General features: G+C 37.0%; 1 protein-coding gene across 2 annotated transcripts in view; it reads left to right on the forward strand.

Annotated features, from left to right (window-relative positions):
• Positions 1 to 502: 502 nt before the first annotated feature.
• The window catches only part of ryk (receptor like tyrosine kinase), a 216293-nt gene continuing 201855 nt past the window's right edge, over positions 503 to 14940 (forward strand). For both annotated transcript variants that reach the window (XM_039762357.1, XM_039762358.1), the window contains exon 1: positions 503 to 1157. In XM_039762357.1, coding sequence (XP_039618291.1) covers positions 944 to 1157 — 214 coding nt within the window. In that variant the 5' untranslated portion in view covers positions 503 to 943. The remainder of the gene's footprint in view (positions 1158 to 14940) is intronic.

The following is a 14940-nucleotide window of genomic DNA, read 5'->3' on the forward strand; positions in this document are numbered from 1 at the left end:
ATTAGCTAAACGCTAAAGTGAATATTAAGTTTTTGTTAAAAGTCACAGCTGTTCAGACAAATGCATTGAAAAAATATGGATTTAATTTAAATATTACTACGTATTACTTTTAACTTTAAATATATTAATTTACCCAACCTTTTTATCCAAAGTGTTTTACATAGCATTCTCAGTGTGTAACACTTTCTGCATTTTTTAAATTAGCGCAGGAGTTCCTCGCTTAGGGTTTCAGAACCAGCGGTGGTGTTTGAACTGTGGCCATTTCGGTTTAAAGATCAATGCATTGATCACTTTTGACACCAATTAACTAAATAAGAAACTAATAAAACAGAGACGAAAGCTGTTGTAACAACCAATAATTGCAAGAAGATTTACTCCCTTTCTAGGGAAGCTCCTGCTCGTGCACGCTAGCTCACGCATGTACGCTCGGGTAACTCTTGCTCGAACGTGCGCGTGCTAGTCTTCAGGCGCAGGCGCCTGTACGACGACCCCCGTTGTTCCCGATTGGAAGCTCAGATTGCTGTGAAGAGCGAGCTACAGAATGGCTTCGTGGGTTACACTGTTGTGATTTTTTCCATGCGGATTTACATTTAGTTAACAACTAAGATACAGCAGCGAATGTTTTTGTGTCTGTGTCGAGAACAGCTGCTTCTCCTGTACTTTTAAACTCCACAGACTCTAGTCTACCTTCTGTCTTTTCCTTGCGCACGTACGCGGGACGGTGGACCTCACACCCGAGGGAAGATCGAAGGTGGAGAGTCTGGGGTCAAGCGGGATATGAAACAACTAGGAAACTTTGGCGTCTCAGAAGCGAGGGAGTCCGTGAGGTCAGCGTGAACAACGGAGGCAGCCCCTCCGCCCCCTTCCATTCCTCCCGAGTTGTCTTCCTTCTTAAAGAAGAATCGGCGCGGCGGCGGCTGCAGGGTTGCCTTCACACAAGGCAATGCGGATCCCGGGGGGGTCGGAGTGCCCTGGCCGGCTCGGCACGGGCTTCTTCCACTCCAGCCGCGGAAAGGGATTGCCGCTGTCCCTGTTGCTTCTTCTACTACTGCTGAGTACTGCTGTGTGTCTTGCCAACCCCAGCGCTCCCAGTTTGGCCTCGCCGCACGCCAGTGTCAATGTCTACATGAGCGAAGAAGAGGTCAGGAAGCTCTTAGGTAAACACGACGTCGGGGCTCTGTTTCTGATATGTATAAGGGGGGAAAATCCGCACGAATTTGGTCTCAGCTAGACGCCATCAGCTTCGCAGGCGTACATTTCCTGCGGAGCCGGCCACTTCGTCTTCTTTTCTAATCTGCTAGTCAGAAGGCACTAGTAATCCCACAGCCACTAAAATTTAGGTTGTCAATTTTTTTTCTCTTTCTGATAGATATTTGTTGTCGATAAATGCAGAATCAAATATTACGTGAGATGTACTGTACATTATTTGAGACAACGTGGAATACTGATATGAGCTCAGCTATTGTTGTAGAAGGTGTGCTTTGACAGCTCATCTACCTTACTTTGTTCAGTATCGCTCCTTTTGGTCACTTACATCTTAAAATGTGCGCATGGCATTGATTTATTTTTTTTACGTTTTTAGTTTTTTCTTAACTGATAATCCCATTATTAAAGTGTATCTAATTGTTCAGATAAGAAAAATATACTGCATCATGAATGTTATGGAATTTGTGCTACGTTTTTACCAACTCTCAGCGTAAAATATTTATTGTATTTAGGTACTTAAGATTTTACATATATTCGGTAATCACATTTCCACAGTAGTTTCTTACAGAGATATTAAATATTCATAAGAAAATTACAAGTCTGTAACATTAACGCAACTTTATTAACAGTATATTGCGTTATATTTTTTTGTTGTTTCCAAAGATCTTCCTGAATGGACTAATTTAGAGTGCAGGTTGGCAATGTGAGTCAAGGAGATATAATCCAAATTTGCAAACATTCTTAAATATAAATGCTGACAGGTTTTCATGCAAAGCATAATCTGATTTGGGTTAATTCTTTATAGATGGTGTTCTTTGTAAATTGATTAGAAATGAAAAAGGAAATGGTATCTAAATATTAACAAGTAGGTGAAAAGAGGTTGGCCAAGTACAGTACAACAAATATCCAAAGCTCTTAAATGTTGCACTGTAAGTTCGTTTTGATTCAAAGTAAAAGTTCAAAAAGTTTTTAGAAGGTACAGCTTGGGGAATGGTTTAAATGAAAATCTACAGCAAACATTTCTTATGATAATATGTTTTCTTGCTCAGTACCATTTTAAGTAAATATTACTGTAATTATTTTATTTCTTGTGGGAAGGAGTTGTGATACAGTGTTGTGATAGTTGATGAATTATTTGTCTCCTTGTCAAGAAAAACAATGTGTATTTTCAAAACTCTTCAAATTTATTTCTCCATAAATAGGTGGTTTTTCCACCCTTTTAGTATGTTTGTACATTTTATGCTTTCCAAGTGCTCTAGATGTTCACTAGAATTTATTCTTCAACTTAGAGTTACTTAAGGCAGCTCTATGATTCTGTGATGGCATATTGCTTTTTGGTCTTATTGTATTTGTGCCACAGACTTATTTTAAAAAGTTGTAAATGTTTATATGCTTCTGTTTCTTTAAACTGTGGATGAAGAATTACGTAAACTATTTAAAATATAATCAATGAGTATTATTGCTGTTAATGGTTCTTTCAGTGTTTGAGAAATGCAAATTTTTACACCAAAATGCACATTTTATATGTTTTTATGTTTGATTCTTTTTGTATTTTGCAAATTATTTAGGTTTATCACATTTTTGTACAGTATACTTGCAGCTTTGTTTTTGGAGCATTTTCAGTTGCTAAGTTTGGTTTGGGATTTGAAGCATAATACATTGCAGACAAAGGTCTACAGAAGGTTAATTCCACAATGTTAGCTGCAGATTGGCCTAGAAAGAGGAAAAGAGGTAAAAGTAATTCAGTTAAAAACGTTTCCAGTAATGAGGAGCGGGTGAGTGTGTCTGGGCTGCCAGCATGTGTAGTATTCCCTTCACACTAAAAAGCAAGTTGTAAAATGAGGAAGCCCTTTTAATGTTTCCTGCACTTGGTAAATTCTATGCAGCTGGACTGCCTTTTCTGAGGTATTTTGAAGTTCAAAGTTTTTATTTTTTTTTAAGTTGCTTTTTTATGGACATGCAAGGCTATATTCTGTAATGTTTGTTCCTTGTGTACTTGGCATTTGATTTCAAGCTATGTTTGTTTACTATAGCACCTGAGTGAAGAGTATTCTTTTGCACATTAAAAAAAGACCTGTACAATTTTAGTAATTTAGCAAGTAAATTACAACTTCATTTTATTTAAAGCACAACATGGACACCAGTACTAGCTCACTATCCCCTTTGTGAACTGTTCAGCTCTGTATGATTGGTTGAGGAAACGTTTGAAGCATTTCTAAAATTTTGGACTGAGAGCAATAATTGTAGACTTTTTTTTTTTAATGACAAGCGGTTTCAGACCAACTTGGGTAACTCTCTGGAACTAAGAAGTATTCGAAGCGAATGCCTAATATATTTGATAAAACCTGCTTAATCTATTTCAGGGTCACATGGGTTTTAGGCAATTCTAGGAGCATTCTGAAAAATGTAGGAACCAACCAAGGACAAGTCACGAGTCCATCTTGGGCACATAGTCCAATGGGGCCAATTTAGATTTACCACCAAACTCAATAAACACATTTGTAGGATTTGGGAGAAACACTGAAATACCTGGAGAAAAAAGAAATACAGACACATGGAAAAGGTACAGACTCCATACAGAGATTCAAACCCAAGATTCTGTATCTGTTAGGCAGCAATGCTAATCATCGAGTTGCCGTGCCTCGCCGAAATGGCTTAAAAAAGTATTTAAAAAAAGTAATCATCAGTGATTTTGGTGTATTCTATTCTTGGTGTATATTTGCTAGTTGCACATTATTATAGATAATTAGCATAATACATTAGCGAATACAGTACATTTTTCATCCAACTTGCCTCACTTTGTGAGTACTGCTTTGTGCAGATAAATCTTCAGAAGAGAGGCTTATACACAACTTGGCTTGTCATAATAAGTGGAAAATACCTTTAGTGATATCTAACACCCATAATGATTTAATGTTAGGAATATTGTTAGTTCATCCTGCCTTTCCTTTCTATTTTTTATTTGCAAAGCATATTGTAGGAAAATTCTGCTAATCTTTGATGGCTTCAGGCCAGTATATGTTATAATAATTAGCAAGTAGTGGCTTGACTACTTAATGAAAATAACATTACCAGTAGTCTTCCAGTTAGAGTCTTACACACACTTGATTAACAAGCTAGAATGAAGATCAAGGCCTTAAATCTGAAATAGATGCTGTACCTTGTACCTTGGTGGCATCACCTGGATAATGTGAGTGACTTAAAAGGATTTTGCACTCGGCGAACAGGTAGCTTGCTAGCTGCACATTGCTGTATTCAGGATAGAAATTCTGTATGCTAAAACTTTAAGTGTAAATATGAATGCTCAGTTTTCCAACTTACAATGAATCAGAGTTCAAGATACTATATAATTTAAAAACCTTATCTGAATCCATCCAGACAAGTATTGAAATTTGAATTCCATTAAAATTTTAAAAAAGCTTGACATCTTGTATAACTAGGCAAGTTGGACAGAATATCGTATATTTGAGTTTTCTCATGCTGGTGAGTCAGAAGCCAGACAAGAAAAAACTGAAGCAATTTCAAAGCATTCATAAGTAATTCTTATGAGCATAAAATACACTGCAAACAGAAACAAAACTCTCTTGGTACCTGTGCTCCATCTATAAATGGCTGTTAAAATTACAATATGTATATTAACTGTCAAGCAAGGTCGGTGCTAGGGCAAATTTATCATTTTGGGGGCACTGGATTTTTTTTTTTCTTGGGAAGCTGATGCATGATCACAGTATTTTCGTTTCATAACAAATACAGGACCCCCACGAAGTCGCAGTTCAGGGTTAGCGGACTCAGTCGTTCGCGGATTTTTCCTTAGAACCTAACTATTAATTGTTAGCGGAAATCGCCAATATCCTTCGCAATTTTTTTATGGCTTTTTTCGTGGCAGTACTGTGCTGTAAAGAGAACAGGAAGTAACTGCTGCAGGAAACACTGTTTGGGATGGTGAAAATAGCCAATCTGAGAGCGTTATTCATTTCTCTTGCTGCTGATTGATTGCTGCCCTGTGACATGACTCCAGCTGAATGTCCTCGTGTTTTCCGTTTTGTTATTGTATTCATTTTGTTATTTTTAAACAAACAAGATGTCGCCAAATCGCCCTGCACCTTCTAAGACTTTTTAGTGCCAGAAGAAGTTTAAAACACTCCAGGAGAAGGTTAAACTACTGGATTTGCTCGGGGAACTAAAAATTTATGCTGCAGTAGCATGCCACTATGGCATTAATGAAAGCACCGCACACTATATAAAGAAGAACGAAGCAGCTATTTGGAGTACCATTTCTGTAAGTTTCTGTGATAGTGCCAAAAAGGTAATGAAGAAAAATATTGTCAGGATGGAATCTGCCTTGGCATTGTGGATCACCGACTGCAGGAAGAAGAACATCTCCTTGGACAGTAACATCATCCGTGAGAAAGCACAGAAATTGTACCAGCAGTTTGCTACAGGAGAGAATGTAGCAACTTCCCATCGCATTGTTCCTGAAACCTATAAAGAAAAGCCAGCACGAAACCCCACCAAAAAAAGACCTGTCCAAAGATGACTCCTCCTGAAGCACCTGAAGAAGTGCCACCCGAGGAGTTTTAAATCTTCTGCATCGTACTGCTCAGCTGCTTCATCATCATCAATATCATTCATCATTGGTGAGTACCCATACATTTAACTGTATTTTAATTAAATGAAATTACAGTATTATGTATTTACTCTACTTTTAACAAAGAAAACGGTAGCGCATACCAAAGAAAACGCGCTTGCGTGAATTACAGTACGTATAGCAGTAACATTGGTATTTTACATTCTAGCAATGTGGGAGACATAGCAGTACAGTATACAGGTTTACCTTTGCATTCTGTTTTTAGGTAATGTATTAAGGTAATGTATTAAGATGAGTTTGCAACGAAATTAAAGTGCTTTATGGACATACTGTATTTAGGGTTTACACTATAAAAATAGGCATTTAAAAGGCATTTTTTTAACCATCCAAAAGTCGCGGTTTTACACAATTCACTGGTGCTCTAGGAACATAACCCCTTGAATTTTGGGGGTGTACTGTATACCTGAGTTTGCATGAACAACAGATTGCAGAAAACTGATCTTTATCCTACATAGCGCTGCAAGATCTCACTGTAAGAAGCCAAAGCCAGGTTATATTAATCAAACACTTGCAGCTTACCTTTTGGAGTGTGAGCTTTGCAAGATTATTTGCAATTTTATTCCCTCTGTTAACTGCATTCCTAACTGGGACAACAAATATCAAATACTTTCCTGTATTCACATCATTAGTTGCCTTTGGGACTGTATATTTGGGGTAAACCTCATCTGCAGATATTGTGATACTGAAGAAATTGTGGCAATGTGAAACTCTTGCAGGGTTCTCCCTAATATGTAATAAGAAATTTAGGTTAACATTTCTGGACATTACATGTAAGTTTGCAAGTGCTTTTTTTATACTTCATTATAGTAATAGTTGCTGTGACAAAGACACAAACAGTGGTACTTGTGCAACTGTTATATTTAAATATACAAAATGCTGAGTGTCTGGTCCACCATTTTTTTTTCTCCCCTCAGGACAGCAAGCTATAAAAATGCCTACAAAAAGGAGCCAAAATCCCTAAAAGTCACAAGTGCTGGCACAGCACTCTGCTACATTATTATTAATAATTTTACTTTTCTTTACTCGTGTGTCTGTCTGTAAATCATGAAGTGCTTATGACACTGTTGAATTGGTCTTACTTGCAGTGTTCAGCTGGAGTCCTGTAGTGCAAACATAATACGATGTGTCTTGCTGCCAAACAGGTACAGGCAGTGTGTGTATCAGGAATAATATAAGTCATGTTAGTAAGATAGAGACAGGATGAGAATAGCAAGCAAAGTTTAAAAAAAAAAAAAAAAAGGCTGGCAGATGGAAGTTGGACTTGTATTATTATTTTGTAGGTGTCCAATGAGCAATGGCAGGGTACCATTTATATTGTGATATTAAGAATAAAAAGTCAGTTGCCATCTGTGGACTCGCCTGGGAAAGCAGCTCTGTGTGACTTAGGGGATCGCCATTGTACGAAGTTAGGGTCTGCACAATAGGTCTTCTTTTTTCTTCTTTATATATAAAACAATGTTTTAGTAAAGGTGTCCTGAATATTTTGAAATGCATACCATTGTTTTAGGCACCAATTATCAAGCCTGTAGCCATGTAAAACTTATTTGTGGGGGCATATGAGGCAGACGAGACTATTTAAAGTCAGGGTTTTAAAGCATCTCGAGTTTAGGAGTAAATGGGATAGAAATGGATGGAAAATGATACTTTTAGGGAACAGGAGAAGTATTTAGAAAAACTGCTTAGAAATCAAAGTGCAGAGCAATGGGATTAAAACAAAAACAAAACACATTTCATTATGAAGGGGCCTGACTGTAAGTTTTAGTAATGAAGATAACAAGCTAACCATTCAACATTATAAAAAGTCTGATTGTGGAAGTGAAGTTCAAAAACAGATCAGCAGATTTGCATAGGGTGTCTTGAGTAACTTGATGTGAAAGAGAGTGCAGGTGAAACAAACAACTGCTTTTGTCCCCTGGTAGAGGCTAGCTGTTGACCGTCTCATTCTTTGACAATTGAGTGTCAACTTTTGTCTTTGAATAAGACCGTTTTAAAAATAAGAATTACATCTGAATAGAGATGTTCAATCTGACAGCCCAAGTGAGGTGACAGATTTTCATATCTCTCATATTTGCTTATTTTTTCTCCTGTGACGTTTGTGGGTTTCTTGTGGGATAAACTGTCTGTTATCTGCAGTGTATACAACTAAATGAAATTCAAATTTATGCAATATACATTCATATGAACTACATAAATATATATTTTTTTCTACTACCAAGTGTTTTTAAAAATATTCTCTACTGCATACAGCAATAAGCTGTATAAAAATGTTGTGTACGTTTTGATAGGACAGTCATGCATATTAAATTGTTAATATTATGGCTGATATGTTTGGGACTTTTTCTCACTTGTTCTTGCAGATTAATTGACAAAATTGTTTCATTTGGGGGCATTATTGACCATACTTCTGTCTCAATTATTTCTGATGCTGGCTTCACTATAATCACCATTCACATACTGTAGGTTATGTGCAAAACAGAAAACACTAGTTTAATTTCTTCTGATCGCAAACCTTACACCATTGTTAGAAGTCAACATGTGCTATATAGCTTGCTTTACTCATATATGCATTCTGCAAAAGATCATGTGACAAACCACAGTCCAGCAAGTCAAGCTAAAAAACATTTGAAAGTATTCTTTTGTGAATTTTTAAGCCCTTTTTTGTAAATTATAGTGTAGCTGTCAGTGATGCTGTAAGTAACATTCCTGAGTGGTTTGGAAATAAAATTTTCTAGTTAGTGGTTAGTTGTTTGTGCTTCTTTTCCTTTTTTGTTGTTCTGTTGATGTGAAAAATGCATTGCCTGCAGTAAACTTGTAATAAAGACAGAATGATTTGAAAGTCTGCAATTCATCGCTAGCCATATATGCAAGCGATGATAATTGGGTGAAAGATATGGGTTAAGACAATTACTCCTATACATCAAAGAACCTAAACCGAGTACACCCTACTGTATCCCACATTTGTTTTGGCAAATTCTGATTTACCTAACCTGAGAATTTATTTTAAAGTAGATGCAAGTGTTATTCTTCACAAACAGAAAAATAGCTGAAGGAATCTCGCAATAAATAAGTTCCTTTTTTTCCCAAACCTTTTTTTTTCATGTACCGCTAAACCAACCATGTCTTTTTTGTACAGTAGATTAAAACTTTCATTATGAACATTTCATAATGAGATCCAAAGCAAGAAGTTTTTCTTATAATCTTATTACAGCCGAATGGCTCATTTTATCAACTTAATGCAGTACTGCTGGTGTGAAGCCAGAGAGGGCTTATCACAGTAACAAAGAAAAGGTTGCTACAGTGAAGGCAATTCAAGAATGCAATGCAGTACTGGGTATTTCAGGTAGGAACTCCTTCAATAAAAGAAGTAAAGTTACAGATGAGCTTGCAAAAAATACTGAAACAGCAAATGAAAAATAACTTTTATGTGATGTAGACTTGGTAGTTTCATGGTAGTCAGTATGAAAGTCTTCAGTTGAACAAAACCTCCAAGAGAGCACAGATGGGGTTGCCTGTGTGAAGCATAGTAGAGGTAAGTAAACACGAATATGCCCAACATTTTTCACTTAATCACTGTGACGTCAAATTAATGAGAATTGCTACATGGTTTAAGTGTTATCGGATGCCACCACCTACATTTTAGGATGTTCCAACAATTTACACAAGAATGCAATTTAAAATAGTACCTTTACAAATACAGTGCGTCCGGAAAGTATTCACAGCACATCACTTTTTCCACATTTTATATTACAGCCTTATTCCAAAATGGATTAAATTCATTTTTTTCCTCAGAATTCTACACGCAACACCCCATAATGACAACGTGAAAAAGTTTACTTGAGATTTTTGCAAATTTATTAAAAACTAGCAAAATACCCGCTCTTCGCAGCACAGAAGTAGTGTGTTAAAGAAGTAATGAAAAAGAAAAGGAAACATTTTAATAATAATGTAACATGATTGACAATATTGTATATAATATACACATACACACACATATAAACATATATATACACACATACATATATATACATATATATATATATATATATATATATATATATATATATATATATTAGGGGCGGGACTTGATTAAAACAATTAATCTAATTAATTAGAGGCTGTGTAATAATTAATCTTGATTAATCGTATGTAATCACACATGAAAATTTGCCCCAAATCGCAAATGTTTTTTTTAATTTAAAAGGTTTTTAGTGGGCGACAGAATCAAATAATAGACAGGGACATGAATATTGTAAACTCAAGTTCTTTTAATTTCTGAAAAAAAATGCTTTTAAACTGCATTTCAATTCAAAACAGAAACAAAAATATCATCCCTGGCTAAAATTGGGCAGACTTAAAAATAAAGTGGTATTCTAAGTACTTTAAGTACATTTTCAGAATGGTATTGTCTTTAAATAATAATAACCAAAATTTCAACATAAAGTGCAGTTTTTCTTCTTAAAAAAATAAGGCAGAAACATAAAAGGTAATTTGACCAGCTTCATCTTTAAACTCTGAGTAACCTTAGCCAAAATTATTTTGTACATTAGGCTAAAACAGTGTGATCATTGAACGTTTTGTAATTAGATGTAATTAGAATTACTAACGGTCACGGAAGTCCAATGATCCCCAGTTAGAGCCACAAAGTCTGCTTTCTGTAATGCATCTAATTTTGCCTGCTTTTCAGTGTGCATCAATGTAATCGATGTACAGGGCCGCTGCTGGCCAAATGGGTGCCCTAAGCAGAAATTTACTTTTGTGCCCCCTCCCCCAGATATTACGGAAGTAAAAATAAAATAATAAAAAAAACACCTACTATAGGGGCCAAAATAGAACTTTATTCAAATAAAAGTAAATACATAAATAAATTGTATCATGTATAAATTACAATTGTAGCTCTACAGCAAAAAATACAAACTAAAATTACACTTTAAATAAAACATTTATAATAAATAAAATAAACAATAATAAACTGAAATAAAATCAACACTGTCATCTACTGGAGCTTTCCAAAGTTCAAAATTTACAAAGGCACACTTCTGCTTTTTCTTGAGGCAAAGTCGTAAATGAGCTCTTCATATGATAAAGCCTTTGCTAATTCAGAGTTGATGCTGACAATTGCCAGACCACTCATGCGCTCTTGTTCCATAGATGAGTGCAAGTACATTTTGATGAGCCTCATTTTAGATAAACTTCACTCAGCAGAGGCAACAGTTACAGGGAGCGTCACTGCTATGCGCAGAGCAATCCAGAGATTTGGGTACATGCACGGGCTTCATCTTGGGCTTTTTTTTTCTTTCGTTTCTTGGCGCCGGACTGTTGATGTCTCTTTCCAGGAGCAGGCATATTGTTCAATTACTATCATTTTTGGCCAAATAGGCAACCGTAACAGAGGTGAGGGCGCGCACATCATCACGTGTGCTTAGCCTACTCTGCGTTCACTGTAAAATGCAATATATACATTTATATTTTTGTTTATTTGTATATTACTAATATTAATTTATTATTATAATATATTAAAACGATTTTTGAGCAGCTGGGATGGTGCCCCCCTGGGAGTTGGTGCCCTACGCAGACTGCGTACTCTGCGTATAGGGAGCGGCGGTACTGTCGATGTACCAGGAAATAATGCATTGACAAAAGTTCCCCTTTGCTTGGAATTGAATGCGTTATTTTTTTTAACGCATTATGGAGTACATGCATCGAAGCTTCTCAGCTGTGCTTGTGCTAAGAAAAGGAAACATTTTAAAAATAACGTAACATGATTGTCAATATACAGTAATTGTTTTGTGAGTGTTGCTGTCATCAAGGATTTGATCATCATTATTTCTTGCAATGAGGTTCGTATTTGGAGGATGTGTTTATTTAATGGTAGCTAAGACCCGGCACTTAAACGTTTCTTGCTACAGCAATTTTAATTCCGTTACAAAGTGATCCAAAGTCTCTTTTATACCTCGTGTCTTCTCAGTAAACTTGTATGTCGCGAATACCGTCATTCGTCGTAGGCATGGCAAACGGCAGCGGGAGTGTGTCTATAAACTTAATGTAAACTTACGGTTCACGCCGTGCTTTGTTTCCGCAGTAGCTGTACTTATGAATATGCTTGTATTTATGAATACGCTTGCATGCATCACTTGCTTCATAATCTTTTTCTGCCTTCTCAATTGTGAAATGGCGTTTTTTGTTCAGCGCTGTTTGGAGGTCTTCCTTGTTCTCTACGTACTTACGTAGGAGGCGTGATGATGTCACACGAAACTCCGCCCCCCATGGCCATCCAGCTCAACTCCATTACATTATATGGAGAAAAATAACTTCCAGTTATGACCGTTACGCGTAGAATTTCGAAATGAAACCTGCCCAACTTTTGTAAGTAAGCTGTAAGGAATGAGCCTGCCAAATTTCAGCCTTCTACCCACATGGGAACTTGGAGAATTAGTGATGAGTGAGTGAGTCAGTCAGTCAGTCAGTCAGAGCTTTGCCTTTTTTTAGTATAGATAAAAATAATTGAGAAAGCACATGTACATAAGTATTCACAGCCTTTGCCATGAAGCTCAAAATTGACCTCCGGTACATCCTGTTTCCCCTGATCATCCTTGAGATGTTTCTGCAGCTTAATTGGAGTCCACCTGTGGTAAATTCAGTTGATTGGACAGGATTTGGAAAGGCACACACCTGTCTATATAAGGTCCCACAGTTGACAGTTCATGTCAGAGCACAAACCAAGCATGAAGTCAAAGGAATTGTCTGTAGACCTCCGAGACAGGATTGTCTCTAGGCACAAATCTGGAGAAGGTTACAGAAACATTTCTGCTGCTTTGAAGGTCCCAATGAGCACAGTGGCCTCCATCATTCATAAGTGGAAGAAGTTCGAAACCACCAGGACTCTTCCTAGAGCTGGCTGGCCATCTAAACTGAGCGATCGGGGGAGAAGGGCCTTAGTCAGGGAGGTTACCAAGAACCCGATGGTCACTCTGTCAGAGCTCCAGAGGTCTTCTGTGGACAGATGAGAACCTTCCAAAAGGACAACCATCTCTGCAGCAATCCACCAATCAGGCCTGTATGGTAGAGTGGCCAGGCGGAAGCCACTCCTTAGTAAAAGGCACATGGCAGCCCGCCTGGAGTTTGCCAAAAGGCACCTGAAGGACTCTCAGACCATGAGAAACAAAATTCTCTGGTCTGATGAGACAAAGATTGAATTTGGTGTGAATGCCAGGAGTCGTTTGGAGGAAACCAGGCACCGCTCATCACCAGGCCAATACCATCCCTACAGCGAAGCATGGTGGTGGCAGCATCATCCTTTGGGGATGTTTTTCAGCGGCAGGAACTGGGAGACTAGTCAGGATAAAGGGAAAGATGACTGCAGCAATGTACAGAGACATCCTGGATGAAAACCTGCTCCAGAGCGCTCTTGACCTCAGACTGGGGCTACGGTTCATCTTTCAGCAGGATAATGACCCTAAGCACACAGCCAAGATATCAAAGGAGTGGCTTCAGGACAACTCTGTGAATGTCCTTGAGTGGCCCAGACTTGAATCTGACTGAACATCACTGGAGAGATTTTAAAATGGCTGTGCACTGACACTTCCCATCCAACCTGATAGAGCTTGAGAGGTGCTGCAAAGAGGAATGGGCAAAACTGGCCAAGGATAGGTGTGCCAAGCTTGTGGCATCATATTCAAAAAGACTTGAGGCTACAATTGCTGCCAAAGGTGCATCGACAAAGTATTGAGCAAAGGCTGTGAATACTTATGTACATGTGATTTCTCAGTTTTTTTATTTTTAATAAATTTGCAAAAACCTCAAGTAAACTTTTTTCACGTTGTCATTATGGGGTGTTGTGTGTAGAATTCTGAGGAAAAAAATTAATTTAATCCTTTTGGAATAAGGCTGTAACATAACAAAATGTGGAAAAAGTGATGTGCTGTGAATACTTTCCGGAAGCACTGTATATAAAAAAGCATCCCATGCCATAATGAAAAGTACTGTTATGAAAAACTAATTGTTCCGCCACATCACATAAAACAGAATCCATATTTTTAGATCTGTGTTCTTTCCTTTTTAACTTGAAATAGTCATGTAGTCGTAGGCTGAGGCATTAAAGAGACATTTTTCAATTTTCATATGCATATTCAGTGTTGCATATTGATTTTCAGTGTGTTTTAGCTTGAGTGCTTACTGCTGCCACCTTGCACTTGTGTGATCAATGTAACTGGTGTTTGGCTTGTTATACATGATGGATGATAAATTACTGTGTATTGGGAATTACAAATAATGTGGGCTTTGTATTGTTATCACTCATAGGTGTTCCAACTGCTGAAAAACTTTTTTCAAGACTCCAACCTTCCTTTGCAGTTATTTATGTACTGTGACGTATGTGTGTGAAGAGTCCTATTTTCTTGCTAATATTAATGCAGTTCTAATTCTGATAGTTTTTGCATAGTTTCAAATAATAAGGTTTTCAAACAATATTGTATCTTGAACTCTTGAGTGCAAGAAGGTGAACTCAGCATTCAAATTACACCTCTTAGAGTTTTAGTATATACCTCATCTTAATTCTGAAGTTTTATCATCCGGGCTTAAATTTTTGAGCAAAATTATGGGTATCACACCTATGTAAAAATCGGTTTAACTTAATAAAGTGGGAAAATCCCTCTGCTGTTTAATAACAAAAAAGCCTTTCATTATTGCCATTTTTATCTCTTTATGGAATTAGTTGAGAAATAAAAATACTCATGCATTGAGGGTATGATATTACCAAATTAACTGTCAGTTGCAAATGTTTTTTCTTGTAGTGTCATGCATTTGAGTGAGCTGAAGCAATATGGAGATCTTTAGTTATTTCATAAAACACTGTGCATATCCTCTAATTATTATGAGCATGGACATATTTGTCTAGCCAACCCTCCATCCATTTTCTTAGCTGTTCACTACAATGCTGCTATGGGCTAAGTGCAAGACTGGATCCAACTGTGGAAGAATCTGCCTTTTGAACATTTATTTAAAACAATATCAACTACTCTATATGTTCAATCCAAAATAAAATACATTTAATAATTTTTTTTTTTTGCAAACTTCCACATTAGCTAGGC

The sequence above is a fragment of the Polypterus senegalus genome, chromosome 1 (assembly GCF_016835505.1).
Source record: "Polypterus senegalus isolate Bchr_013 chromosome 1, ASM1683550v1, whole genome shotgun sequence".
Classification (NCBI taxonomy): domain Eukaryota; kingdom Metazoa; phylum Chordata; class Cladistia; order Polypteriformes; family Polypteridae; genus Polypterus; species Polypterus senegalus.